Consider the following 14,784-nt stretch of genomic DNA (forward strand, 5'->3'; position numbering starts at 1 on the left):
TGTAGCAGTAGAGTTGAGTTTTTACACTGAGATTTCTGTATAAAATTCATTCTCATGTGGCTGCGATTTACCCAGATCCAAAGTCATGTAGCCAAATTATGGAGAAGTAGCAGGTTCATTAAGTAAATGACATATTAATAAATCAGAAGATGAGTGGATGGATGATAAAACTAAACAGTATTTCTTACCCAAGTGGAGCTTTCCTAAGGAGCTATTTTTCGACTCCTACGTATATTAATGCTTGCGGCTTTTTCAGGGCTCCATACCAGACTGCTTATTTTATCTGGAAATTGAAAATGTCCAGGTTATAGATGCAAAGCGAAGGTCTGTTACCAAATTGGAGAACTGATGTGGAACCTCAAACCTCAGAAAAATACAACAGAAAGAAAAAGTACAAAAACAACCCTTTTATTTGACCATAGCAGCTGGCCAGTGCAAAATAATTCATCACATTTACATTTTGTTCTTCCCCCTCCCTCCCTCCCTCCCTCCCCAAATTGCCAACTTCAACTCCATGATTTGAGTTAACAGCTTTGAAGATCCACTTCTCCTGCAGCCTGCTGGACGTCCTCCCTCACATGGGACAGTCGTAGATGTGGATGGCGCGGTCGTCTCCGGCCGAGATGATCTTGGAGCCGGTGCTGTTGTACTTGACGCTCCACACCTGCAGACCAGAGGAACAGAACACATGGTCAATAACACAGCACACTGGAATTTTAGCAGCAATTTAATAATTATGATAATGATTTTGATTTCAAGCTCCTTTCATATGTAAAGCCAAAAAAACAAACAAAACACGAGTCATAAGTGCAATGTGACCGGGGTCCTTTCCTGAATAAATGAGCCCTTCTAACACTCTAAACCTTTTTATACAAAATTCTTAATTTTTCATCACAAGTTAGAGCTGCAAGTAAAACACCTGCACAAACAGCACAGCCACCCAAGTGTAACACAGAGTGATCATGGATCCTCTTCTTTGAACTTTTTTCATCAACACAGCGCCTCTCATTTTATCTGAAGCTGAGCAGAGCTGGGAGCGAAGAACAAAGACTGAAAAACGTTCCACACGAGGAACAAAGCGGAGAGCCGGATCGGCTAACTGGCCACAAACTGTCCCAGTAGTTTTGCTGGTTTAGCAGTCACACAATGATGATACACGAATACAATATGGCAGATTCAGCCTCCTCTGATCTCTCTCTCTGAGGAGATGTGCCATTTTAATCAGAGGCTTTGTCGGAGACCGGATAAAACTCCCCACAGGCGTCTGCAACCGGAGATGTAATGACAGCTGGGATTATTGGTTTTGCCTGAGCTGAAACATCAGAGAGGGGTTATGTGAGGGGCCGGCCCCTGACGCCGGCTGTATTGATTTCCCCGACACATCAGCGCCTACGGCGGATGGATTTTCTCACTTTGGATGTGTTTGTGACACACTCAGTGAAGAGGAGCACGGCCGTGTTTGTCACCTGATCTTGATGGTCGAAGAAAGTGTTGATACACGCTCTGGAGCTGGCGTCCCAGACCTTCACACTCTTGTCAGATGAGCTGGAGGCAGCAGAGCAGACGGAGAACATTTGACATGTTTGTTAGTTCATCTCAGGATCTAACTTTGTGTAGTCTGGCTGACCTGCTCACTTTGTCTTGGCACTGTCAGCTGGAAACTTTGTATGAAAAAAACAACAGCTTTGCACAGTGGGAGTGAAAGCATGGGAAAGTAGACGGAGGAGGACACTCTCCTGCTAACTCACTAATGTCAGTCAGTGATCCCTATGGATTGAGGTGTACCAACATTTTCACGCCTGTTACTAAGTAAGTGGGATGTGAACAAGCAGCTGTGGAGCATGAACATTAAATACACTGTATGTGTGTTTCAGATGCTTTGGAGGTAAACGTGTTGATTTACCTTGAGACAAAGTGCGTGTCGTCTGGGGAGAACGCAACATTGAGAACCCAGGATCCGTGTCCGCTCAGTGTGCCAGCCAGGTTGGCATGTTGCCTAGAGAACAATATCAGCACATTGATTAGAGCAAACAGAAAGCATGTTTCTTTTTTCTATTGTGTTCTGATTGGCTACGCTTTTAATTTGTGTTGTACACTGTAACACTGATACACCCTTTCCTTCCATTTTTATCTCTTCTTTTTTTGTCTTTATTTTATTTTTCTACTCATACTGCTCATCTCATAAAAAGTTCAACCTTATAATTTAAAGAGGTAAGACTGATGTGGTGAGGTAGTAAAAACAAGCTGCTGGCTGAACTCACACATCATAGATCTTAATGTAGCCGTCGTCTGAAGCTGTGACCAGCAGCTGGGAGTCGGGGGAAAAGGTGAGAGACCTGATGGGCATGGCGTGACCTGAGAGAGACACACACACACAGACACTCAATCCTCAGGTGTAGCTCATTATCCTTAATACAAATATAAATTAATATATATCTACCTGCCCCATGTTTTTAAATACTGTACTAATACTTGTGTTTTCTTTAACCTGCTTGTTTCTATTTCAGTATAGGGGGACTGTCAACAGAAATTAGCCCTTTGGCTAGAATTGAGTACATTTACATTTTATCTTAAAATGTTTATCAAAGTACATTGTCCCTCTTTATCAAATAAAAGGAATTGAATTGACTATATATATATATATATATTGAAAATATTCATTGTAGGTCTGTGTTTTCCCCTGAAAATAAAGTGTTCAAGCCAAATGTCAAGGTGATTATTGAATTAAGGAAAACATAATCTCATTAATAAAGTATATTATTAACCAAAACAGCAAAAGTTTTTCCATCTTTTCAAATGTGAGGATCTTCTTTTCTTAATTTTATATTATAACAAAATTTAACCCTGTATCTTTGTGCTTTCAACTAATCAGATATATGATCTTAAAAGTGCATCTTGACCTGAAAAGTCAATAAAATAGTAATGGAAACAAACGTTCCAGCACTTGACCCAATAAGTAATAATGAATGTACCTTCCAGTGTGTGGAGTAGCTTTCCAGTGGCGATGTCGAAGATGTTGATGATTCCATCTATAGCTCCGCTGGCCAGATATTTTCCATCAGGACTCTGGAACAAATCAGATTAAAACCAGAGATTTTCATTTTCATTTCTAATTTTGGAGACATGAGAGAGGCTTTTAAAAACAAGCCCTGCACCTGCAGTGGAAGGGTTAAGGGTTAAAACGAAGGGAAACCTTGGGTGTGAATGAGGTGTAACAACACAAATCAAGATGAGTTATTGTAAAGGAGGCGAGGGCTCATCTCAGTGAGTTCTCGGAGACTCTGTCGCCTGCTCCAGAAAAATGGCGATTTATGGTTCCTTACGTAAGCTATGCTCAGGATGAATTTTCCTCGAGTGTCCAGAGAATATTCTTTCTTGCCACTTTCCACACCGAAGATGTTGACCTTGCCGAGATGGCTTCCCGTGGCGATGTATTTAGAGTCTGGGGAGAAGGCAACCGACCAGGCATCGACTGAGGAGGAGAGCAGGAGGACAAAGGGTGAAATTAACTCATTGAACCGATTCTTTCACCACCGCTGTCTACACCAAACAGGATTAATTAGACCTGGAACCTGGTTTCTTTTTCACCAAGAGAAGACACAAAACCTACTTTGTGCTCTGCTGATGATTAGTTAAACTAAGTAATATAATATCAATCCACAAAAAAAGAAAAGAAAAGGTTTTATGTTAACAGATCTCATGACCCAAGAGTCCAAACATACAAAAGTACAGTATGTTCAGATAGAGGGGGAAATAATCCACTGACCCCGACCAACCACTGAGTGAACTGGAGTATCACTAATAGAAGGTGACATGGCATTTAGATGAAGCACAGCTCGGGCTGAGACGCACAACAGCACAGACATTTCTGGGTGTGGGGTTCTCCAAAGGTGAGAGTGAAAAATGAAAGTTGCATGCGGACCACGGAGCAGACTGGACAAGCTGTTGTCCCCTGCAGGTTTGTTTTAATACCAATCTGGGCGACAGTTTGCTTTGTGGTGACCTCACTCCACTGGCCATTCAAACAGCAGTGGATGAACACAAGACATGACACACAGAGAGCATTTTACTTCTTAGAGGAAAAGTTGGAGTTTAAGAGACAAGGTCTACAAAATGAATTAGGATTTGTTTGTAAAGGGGATCTCTACACCTGTAAGAAAAGTAGTTTCTTAAAGGGGACATATTATGGAAATATCACTTTTCGAAGGCTCTTTAACAGATATTTAGGTGTTTGTCTTGCCTTCCGGCCCCCAAAATGTGAGAATTGACAAAAAATCTGTAATTTTCAGGTTGCCTAGGTTGAAATCCATGTAGTTTTTACGAGCTGCTCCTTCAGTTGTCTGACAATGATGTAACTAGTTTTTGAATTTGCATAATCCCACCCCTACTTGGTACCAGTAGAAGGGGCGGGGCAAGCAGTGGTTCATTTGCATTTAAAGGGACAGGCACTGAAACCAGCCGTTCTGAACAGGGCTGTTTTAAGAGGATGAAAAGAGCTGTGATGTTTGATTCTTGGGGTATTTTGACTGAAGAATGTTACAGACATGTCTTTAAGACACCTGGGAACTAGTTTAATTTGTGGAAAGGGGGCATAATATGTCTCCTTTAAGTCCCATTCATAATAATGAATATCAGTAACAGCAAATTCTAGTCAAGAGCAAACTGTATAAATATCCTAAAGCAGGGGTCTTCAACATTTTTCAGGCTAAGGACCCCCAAACTGATGGAGAGATGGAGCAGGGACCCCCTACTAAATATATATTATATAAAATTGTGTTTTATATTAAACTAGGCCTAGTGTCATGTATAAAAGGACCTTGTAAACTGATACCAATGCCAATATCAACAATGGCTGTCAATTGCACAAAAAATGTGGAAATGAAAAAAAATATAAAAAATAGTCTAATCAACAAAAACCTTTGCAACCCTCCTGCAGTACCTGCACTGACCCCTGTTGAAGACGTCTGTGCTGAAGTACAGGGGAACCAAAACTAAATTCTTAAATATTTTTGCTTCAAAACTAAACGTTCGACCTCTTTACTGAGCAAATTTACCAACCATCCAACACTGATGAAGAATTACAAAAAAAGAAAAGAAAAAACTAAAAGAAAGGATTCTCTGTGGTCCAGTCTTACCTGGTCCAGCGTCCATGGACTTGATCTGTTTTCCAGACTCCAGGTCCCAGAGGCGGATGTGAGCGTCAAGGGAGCTGGAGGCAGCGATGGCTCCGTTGTGACTGATGTCCACCGACACCACACCCAGCTGGTGTCCCTCCAGAGTCCACTGAAGCTCCAGCTTCTCGTCCGACCTGCAGAAACAACGCAGCACAGAGATTTTTCGGTCAAGTCAGGTCCAAGTCTTTGTTGTACATTCAACAGGGATTCCAGAGAAACTGGGATCTGTTTCACCAAATCTGCAACATGCAGGCAGACTTGTCAAGAGCCAAGGAGGAGTCACTTATTTTGTATTCAAAAACCATCACTTGTTGAAGCAGCGTTAGCAACCGATTTTTGTAAAAGTAAAAAAGACAAAAACAAAAAAGAGATTGAAAATGATTTAGAAGAGTTTCCTCTTGGTTTCCACTGACAGTGTATAAACTGCTGGTTAAGTCTCCCTGGTTAGCAATCAAAAGCATAAATAATTCAATACACTGTAAAATACATACAATGTACTTTTATAGTCTGAACAAACAAAACATGAATATTATGCATACACATTTGGAATGAAATAAAAACTGACTCCATAGGAGAAATGATAATAGTTGGCATGAATTAACCCTTCAATTCCCTAATAGTTATTTCACAACCAACCTCTTACCATCCACCAGCCTGATAAAAGTCACATTAGTATTTAGCATTTAGGACCTGGAATCTGCCCATAAATCATCTATGTCACATAATAAAGTGCAGGCACAGCTGTTGTCTACACCCCGCTTTAAATGGGGCCAATTATTCTGTACGTTATCTGTTTCACTTGTGTGCTCTATTTTTGCAGTCTCTGTATATTTAATAGGCAGTTATCATTATGATCTGAGGGTCACTGTTGAGAGATGCTGTGAAGAAAAAAAAACAACTCACCATTTCCACACTTTGACCATATCATCTAGAGAGCCAGTGACAATGGTTTCTGATCCATCTGCCTCACTCTTACCCCACGCTGCTGTCCAGATGGCATCGTCGTGTGCTGAGAGGGAACAAACGCAGGTTAAAACACAGTCAGCACAGTCAGCAGTCACAAATGCTGTGTCATATCAAAAACCAGTAGGGTGATGGGGATAGAATTTGAAAGCCAGGTCAACCATTATTATTTAATTTTTTTTCTGGAAAACAAATCCCACAAAAACACCAAAAGAGTTCATTAATGACTCATGTAATACACCTTCCCTAACCTGTCAGCTTCAAAGCTGTTTCTACCAGAGAGGTACATCTGGAAAGTATGTCCACATTTACATATAGTTTTATTGTCCTGTTTTAAGCAGTAAGTTAAGCCAATAATTTCCTATGTCTTGCAATGTTGTGTTGATGGCTCATCCTTATTTAATCAAACACAGGTTTAATTTGATGGAAACGCAGTGGCAGCGGCTCATTTTAACAATAGGGTCTGATCTATCACATGGGAAATTGAACAGTATTTTTTTCCATAATGTTACTCACCATGTTCCTGCTTGAAAAGGATGCTGTACTGAAACCAAAGGACAAGTTTACAGTTAATCGGTGAGTGCTGTGTCATCCATGAATCTAAACCAAGGTGCGCCAGACAGGAGATGAATCTATGTAGATTGGTAACTTACTTGAGTGCTCATTGTTTTGGTCCAGGAGTGACAGTGAGTTTAGTTCAACCTACAGAAAACATGAATGATTATTATGTCAGTTAAAGCGTATGAACAGGCTTTACTCATGTCTAGTGTTTACTTCAATGGTCACTGTTAGCCAGAGAGCCACAACACGTATTTGAGCCACAGGCATGATGCCGAGGCTGGGAAAATATGTAAATATAAATTCTGAATTAATTTGAAAATATAGTTTTGCACCAAACACTTCCGAAAAGTGCTGAAACACCGCGGCTAACAGCAGCTAACTCAGCTAGCAGCGCTGCAAGCCTTTCACAACAAAGTGAAGTTTCCGTTTTACCGCCAACTCTCCTCCGCGCACCGACTGACATAATGTTTAAATATTAGTTAACTACTTCGTTTTGACATAACACGTCCCCACGTACCTTCAAATCTGCTATTAATATGTTTTATCAAATTTCTGGAGCTCGTTCATTTACATGTGAGACGCCATGACAACACCCGACGTAACTTCCGGGTTTCTACTTCTTCGTCAGTTAGCGTGAAGGCGGTTGGCGACACTGAAGCGGAAGCGCTCTGTCGCCCCCAGCGGAGTGCGGCGGCCAAATATAATACATCTAATACATCCATGGTGGCGGTGAAGAGACGCAACGACAGACAGACAAACGACAGAGAAACATCCACTGCACTCACAAATGACAGACAGACAATACAACAAACACGTCTTATACAAACACATTGCATTAGAGAATGGAGTAACAACAACTTCATTTGGTCAGTTGCTAACTTCAGTAATTAGCTAATTCGCTGACCCGAGGACCCACTAATTCAGTAAAATTTAAGGCATGTTTTTATTAATTTTTTCACACATACAAACACACTTAGAGCTTGTGTGTAAACAAGAGTTATTTAGAAATTCTGTTTTTTGCAGACCCCCTTGTAACATGTCTAAAAATGAAAAATGTGATAAATATTTGGCTCGGGAGAAGCTTCCTGTCTGTCTGAACTATAAAAGTAATGGCTGAGAGAAAAACACAGTGGTGCACAGAGAAATGCAAACCTGACTGAGGAGTAGGCCTACCTTTTACAGTCTATGAGGCCTACCTATGCTGAAAAATATGCTGATGTTTTGACAGTTGCTGTAAACAGCAGTTGAAGCTCAACACATTAAAAAAAATGGCAGTGAAATAAAGTTTTATTCCAAAAGAAAATACTGCTGGTGTATTTTAAATAACTCCTGAAGTGCAGCTGAGATGTGAGTTTGCGTGACAGAGGACCTTGTGAATCTCTTGACAGCTCAGGACCTGAGTGAAGAAGATGAGAGATGGCCTATTTAAAACAGTGTGTAACTGTGTGAGGAAGAAAGAGTGCCTAACTGATGGGATTTTTTTAAAGCTCCCAAAATCATTATAATATTAGTCGCAGTTATATTTCAGCAGATGATTTGTGCTGATATAAATTCCTTTGAATATGACTGAGTTCCTCACATAGATTTATCTAAAAGTCTTAAACACAGCATCAGAAAACCAGCCCCCATAAAACTAAAGAATACTAGACTAAAACTACTAAACTAGTTCAATGAGCCCAATTGGATAAACTTCTTCTTGCCAATAGTCATACAAATTCTATAATATCATCTTGAACAGTTGAGATATTGTTTAAATTTCTGTAAAAAAAAGAAAAAAAAAGAAAGTAACTGAATACGAGTTTAAGGACATTTGGGTTATTTGTGACTTTGTAATTTCTTCTTTGAGTCATTTCCTAATTTAGAATATCTATATATATGGTTTATTTGGGGGGAACTTCAGCCACAAGTCCATAAGCAGCACAGTAGCCTAATGTTTCTAAAATTATAATAATACATTATTAATGTAGCTGTGAGCACATACAAGTGTTTATTATGCATTTATCAGCTATTACATGTCCTGTACATTCATTAGCACCTTAAATGTTCCACAGTACATCCTGTAAAAAAAACATTCATTAAATATTTTGTACACTGCTTAAAAATGCTAAATAGGGAATTTCACATAAATATATTTTCTTCAGGCTCTTGTACAATTTGCTCTGTTTGTCCTTCAGGCAGCTGGAACATCGCAGCTATTTTCAGCCAAGTGATTCATCCATGTTTTCAGGGAAATACTAATGGTGGGTAATGATCCTAACATTATGTCGTTAGGTGCAGCAGCATGCTGGAAGGACTTCTGCTGTCATTGTCTTTACAGAGACAACAACAGAGTTGTTGAGGGTTTTGATGGAAATTACTGAAAATAACCAAAGGCTGATAGAGAAAAGCTGCCATGTATTCCGATGTCAGCTAAACTCCACATCTCCACAGTCCCTCTGTAAGTCTGCCATTTAGGAACAAGTTGGAAAGAAACATGGAAAACGGCAGCAAGAAGTCTTTAACAGTGTCAGCTCCTTATATACTTTCCTCCTTTTTGGCTTTTTAAATTATCAGTGTAGTCTGATTATGGGCTTTAGACCTGGCATACCATCTGAATGGAAATAAAAAGAAGAGAAACTTTTAAGCAGCAGTGTCTGTTTCTAAGAGGTTTTGATTCCTTCACTGTAAATCTCTCTGATGGAAACTATTTTTGATCTAACAAAGTTGAAAGTTATAACCTCAGTTTAGATGGATGGAGTCTATAACAGGTTTTCACAGTTTCTTTGATGCAATTCTCACACCAGAAACTTCATTCTCACAACTTGCACTTCATGTTCCCCCCCACACAGACAGATCAGCATTTCGCATTGTATTTATATAGATGTCCATTGTTTTCTCATTGTGTTGATGCATTTTCATCTGAAAATATCACACTGTAAAAACATTTACTGTAACACAAGGGTTGTTTCAAATCCCAAACACTTTTCAAGTTGGATTAACCTTATTCTAAATCCCAAGCTCTTCTGTCTTCTATAAACTTGTACTGTAAATGCCATTGCTCCAAGTAAATGCTGAAACATTTTTCCAAAATTTGTTGTACCAGCAGTACAGATTTGTGACTTAACATTTTTACTTACTGTAATATTTTTCGTGGGTTTCTTTTTTCTGAAGTCAGCCAGATTTTTATCAAAGTTCATTGTCAGTGAACTAGAGCCATGGTGATTTTTGAGCAGCTTTGCAGTTACAGTATACTTAGCCTACTTTTTTTTTGCACACAGACAGTTCAATTTGCTTAAAGGGATAGTTCAACATTTTTGCAAATTCGCCCACTGCTACAATTCCTATAGTCGTAGCAGTAGGTTCATTACCTTTAGTAATTGTCAGTGCAAGCTGTTTTTAGATAGGCGGGACAAAGACGTGAGCTCTGCACAACGTGCAGTATTTTCGCCTTTCCCTCATCAAACTTATCAAATACACAATCCAACAACTCCAAAACACTCTTGTGGACAAGTTGGGACCTGCACATTCTCCACGCTATGAGATGAGATTTGAGCATAATATTTTTGAGTAATGTATTTCTCATTTCTGAATTCAGTCAAAGCAGATGAGAAAAACTGTGAGAATTATGTTTCTAATGTGAAAATTGCATCAAAATGAGAAAAACTGTTGTATGCACATTCTTCTTCTAGTAAAACAAACTAAATGTTACGGTTGAACACCAATAATTTAAAGGGACAACAAGGAGTTTTGGAAAGCGAAGTGTTTTCACACTACATTTCCCATGAGCCTCCGCGCGCACGGTGAAATTCTTGGACCGGCGCAAGACGGACGAAAGCCAAAACATTTGCCAAGAATGTTTTCATTGATCAAGAATGAAAGTCGGAGGTTGGAAGACGATCAGATAAGGCTCACCCAGCATTTCCGCCACAAAATAACGATAAAGACAAAACAATATATTTATCGAAAACTGACACATTAACAAGTGTGGGTAACGTAGATTCATCCACATTACTGTAATATGAGACTTTTTTAAAATAACCAAATAGGCTACAAACTCCTCGTTGTCCCTCTTCCCTCTAACTTCACATTATTTGGTAAGAGTTATGTAATATCTGGGGACACTTTGTAAGGTTACAGCAAAGCTCAGCTTCACTTTGTTACTGTTCACAAACATTTATATTCATATCCATATTCATAATCTCTCCTTTCTGATGAGGCAGCTCCTTTCAGGCAGTTTAAGGTTAAAACACTTGCTCAAGGCCATCTCAGCACCACACTGCTAACAACACAACACAAAAACAAGACCTAAGTTCGTTCAAACCGAACAGTGTAAAAAACCCTAAATGATGGCACTGATTCCACTTTACATAATAATACAGGCTGATACATAATTAATACAGTTGGATGCATAATAAGAAACAAACAGTTCCATGTTGCTGTTGAAGCCTGAGGGGAAACCAACATCATCAGTCCAGTAAAATGTCTCTTTGATCCATGTTTGTGGTTCAGGTTTTTGGTTTGAGGCTCATTTGTTTTAAGTTTTACTGTTTTACTGTTATTCAGTCACTGCACAAATAACACAACACAGTGTTACAGAGTGGAGTTACTGGACAGCAGGCTGAGGGTGATCACACCTCACATAATAACACATAAATAATAACACATACTGTAGGTTACGTTATTTGCTATTGTGGGCGCACAAAAAATAATAGAAAACATGATACATAAATTAGATAAATAACAAGAGGCAATATCCTCTATCTGTATAATACAGTAATGAATTAAGGCAGGTGGAGGTATACCAAGGTACTGGAGAATGATGATTAAAAACAATGAAGAGACATATGAGAATAGATAAGTAGTGTCCTCTACCTGTGCCTATTACTGTAGCACATAAAAGTGAAGTGTAATTGTAACAGTGCAGTACAATAGGGATTGCACAGTGAATGGGATACATATTACATCACTGATACTATGAGGATTACTGTAGATGTAATGTGTATATCCAATCTAATGTTGCAACAGTAATGTTACTTAGTGATATTTTCAGTCTTATTTGCAGAAGTGTGTGTGTGTGTGTGTAGGGCTGAGAAGGTTGGGGCTTCTTTCTCAAACACTAAGTGAGTTTGGTTTTCTCAGTCCAAGTGCAGAACCAATCAGAAATCACCAGAAACATCAGAGACAACTTTACAAGCAGCTGAAACTCTTTGAGTGTGGTTCAACATTTAGTTTCTAAATCAGGTGGCGTTTAAGAACATTACATCACAGGAATGTGTGTGGACATTCCACAATAAAAGTGTTTTAAAACTTTTGTCTGAAATTTTAACTTTGAACAAAGTGTCATAATGTTCAGAAATAAAACCCGCGACCTTCCTCCTCTCTTTTGTCTTTTTTTTGTTGATGTGGTGAAAAAGGCTTTTTGAACCATCTCGCCAAAGAATTTCAATGATAACACAAAAATACTAATCATTATCAAGGTGTTGTCAAACTGAAGCTCTATAAATACACTTTAAAGCATGAATTCAGTGGTTGATTGCAGAGAGCAGCTTCGTCAGTCTAACTCCACTATATTAATGGGACATAGCTTTCAGGGGGAGGGACCTCCTCTGACTCTCATTAAAGACAGTAGCTATAAAGGAGCCAAAGACAAGACCGCAGCCGGCACATTGAGACACTCGGACGAAGACGCGGCACAGAGTGTGTGTGTGTGTGTGTACATGTGTGTGTGTGTGAGCGAGCCCCCCGGCTGTGTGGATAGACAGATAGATAAATAAATAAAAGACGAAACCCAGAGAAAGGCATTGGGTGTAACAGTGTGAACGAGAGGCTGAGCCCAGAGCAGAGGAGACAGGAGCACAGGGAAGGAGGAGGAGGGTGAGACAGAGTCAAAGAGAGACAGAGGAGAGAGAAAGGAAAGAGAGAGACAACAGAGCGTGGAACAGGTTCTTTCTGCAGCCCTCACACTCAGCCTCAGCAGACATGCCTAACTTTGCCGGCACCTGGAAGATGAAGAGGAGTGAGAATTTTGATGAACTTCTCAAAGCCCTGGGTAAGCCCTCTCCTCTCCACTGCCCCCCCTCCTCTCCCCTCTCCTCTCCTCTCACCCCCTTCCATAGCCTGCACTACATCCCTGCATGAGGTTGACTATCCATCATGTCCATATAGAAAAAGGCTTTTCTTGTTCTTTTGGAAATGGCATGCCTGACTTCCAACAACATCTTATTGTCCAGAGAATCTCCCTGGGAAAAAAAAAATAGGAGGCAGAGATCTACGGGGAGATGCTACTGAGGGGAAATCCCTCGGCTTTACAGGAGATATGAAACACTGGATGCTGAATTCCAGCCTAAACAGACATGGTATTGTTAGATGAAGAGAGGAGGAGAAGAGGGGGGGCACAACATTATTCATGTTAAGCATTTAAGTAGGGCATGCATTAGCAATGCCAGGGGAGGTCTCTGGAGCCCAGTGTTGTTCTCTTGTGTCCCATCTCTTTTGGTCTTAACTGATGATTGTGATGGTTTAGATTTGGACCAGTTTAACTGGGTCATTCAATTGTGTTGCAGCGTTTCGTCACGCCGGGACCGCTGAAACGGAGAGGGCAGAGCAAAAAAGGCTGGGTGTCTGTAGAATAATGTAGAAATCTTTAGGGAGAAGTCCCACTGAGAGTACAGCGAGCGGCTTCAACAGCTCTCCAGGAAGTGTTGACACCAAACTGGATTACAAATCGAACTTTTTTAAGGCATGAATGGCTCCAATTTTAGCAGAAACAGGGCAAGTTGAGTTGAAAAGTGAACAGTTTTGTTCCGTGCAGCCGTTGAAAATGTAGTGATTTGTTCAACTCCACAGCACTTAGCAGTACATGGTGGATTTCTTAGGGATCCAATTGCAGATTTTGGCTCAGCTAGCCTCTGATTTGAAGATGCAGTCCCTCACCCTCATCTGCCTTCATGTGCTGCACAATTTGATACTTGAAGGGTTTATAAGGCTTATAAAGGGCAGTTAGTTAGTTACTCTTCGACTGCTGTAAATACTAAATGAATGTATATCTGCAGCTGAAGGTAGCCCATAATGTCTGAGAGACTCTGACAGAAACCAACAGTGGCACAAGGTTTAAGGAAGTTACTGAGAGTTTGATAGCAGTGCAAACAATGATGAGACTTGGACATCATTGCTGGTTCACTGACAGTTTGATAATATAATATAATATAATATAATATAATATAATATAATATAATATAATATAATATAGAGTCAGATTTAGCACCTCATCAACAGACCCCAATGCTTTACCTTTAGCACAAGGCTAATGATGATTTAAGGGGAAATCAATCACTAACACTGAGTTTAGCACCTCGTCCATTCAGAAACACATTAACAACATCTGCCGGAGCAGATCACTCGTTCCCCTCTTACATAAGGGCCCGGTCAATTGAGAGCTGCATGGGTATGGGAAACTGCTGTGGATTCCAGTGATGCGGGGCCACCACTTCCCATCAACATCTTCATAATTATCTGTTGACTGGGATGTTTCCCCACTGTACACACACGGCGCAGTCATAGGAACACACTGGGTAAACAGAGCTGCGAGAGGTGATCAGACATTTACGCCTACACTACAGCAAAGAATGGAAAAATACAAATAGTCAGACGTGCCTGCGTTAATGGGGACTATTGGGTTGTATTGTGTTCAATGATCTAAAATCTGAAAGATAAAAATGCTTAATTATTTAAAGAAATGCAAATGTCAACTTTTCAGACATGAGGGCAGACCGCTTGGTTGGGTCATGCTGATGCATTTTTAATGCTATAAAAACACATGGTGTGATCCCACAGATCATGGGTGGGGTCGACTGTAAGATGTCAAAGCAATATGTTTTTATTCGAGGGTGTTGACCATGCAAGACCTCAGTGGTTTCAGGGATTGGGAGGATCTTTCAAAACTGATTGCAACAGATTTTTTTTTGGAAATCAATGAAAACTTTGCAACATTAAATAACTGTCCTTGTTTTGGAAAGTGACAGGATTTTTTAAAATATATTTGACTGTTGGTTGGGCAATGAAATAATAGATCCAGGACCTTTGGCAGGACATAAAGCCAGATGGCCTA

General features: G+C 40.0%; 2 protein-coding genes across 2 annotated transcripts in view; one reads left to right on the plus strand and one right to left on the minus strand.

The window, feature by feature from the left end:
* Positions 1-14,784, plus strand: part of crabp1a (cellular retinoic acid binding protein 1a) — a gene marked incomplete at its 3' end in the record, with an annotated part of 415,466 nt that overhangs the window by 382,422 nt on the left and 18,260 nt on the right. The window contains exon 2 of the mRNA XM_083973192.1: positions 12,571-12,726. Coding sequence (XP_083829318.1) covers positions 12,657-12,726 — 70 coding nt within the window. The 5' untranslated portion in view covers positions 12,571-12,656. The remainder of the gene's footprint in view (positions 1-12,570; positions 12,727-14,784) is intronic.
* Positions 401-7,355, minus strand: skic8 (SKI8 subunit of superkiller complex). Its single transcript, XM_083974513.1, has 11 exons — positions 7,216-7,355; positions 6,791-6,839; positions 6,654-6,681; positions 6,078-6,183; positions 5,136-5,308; positions 3,324-3,472; positions 2,973-3,066; positions 2,262-2,355; positions 1,904-1,996; positions 1,467-1,545; positions 401-664 (listed from the first exon to the last, which is right to left on the minus strand). The coding sequence occupies exons 2-11, from the start codon at positions 6,800-6,802 to the stop codon at positions 575-577; spliced, it is 918 nt and encodes a 305-aa protein (XP_083830639.1). The 5' UTR covers positions 6,803-6,839; positions 7,216-7,355; the 3' UTR covers positions 401-574.

This window comes from Trachurus trachurus (genome assembly GCF_905171665.1).
Source record: "Trachurus trachurus genome assembly, chromosome: 6".
NCBI lineage: Eukaryota > Metazoa > Chordata > Actinopteri > Carangiformes > Carangidae > Trachurus > Trachurus trachurus.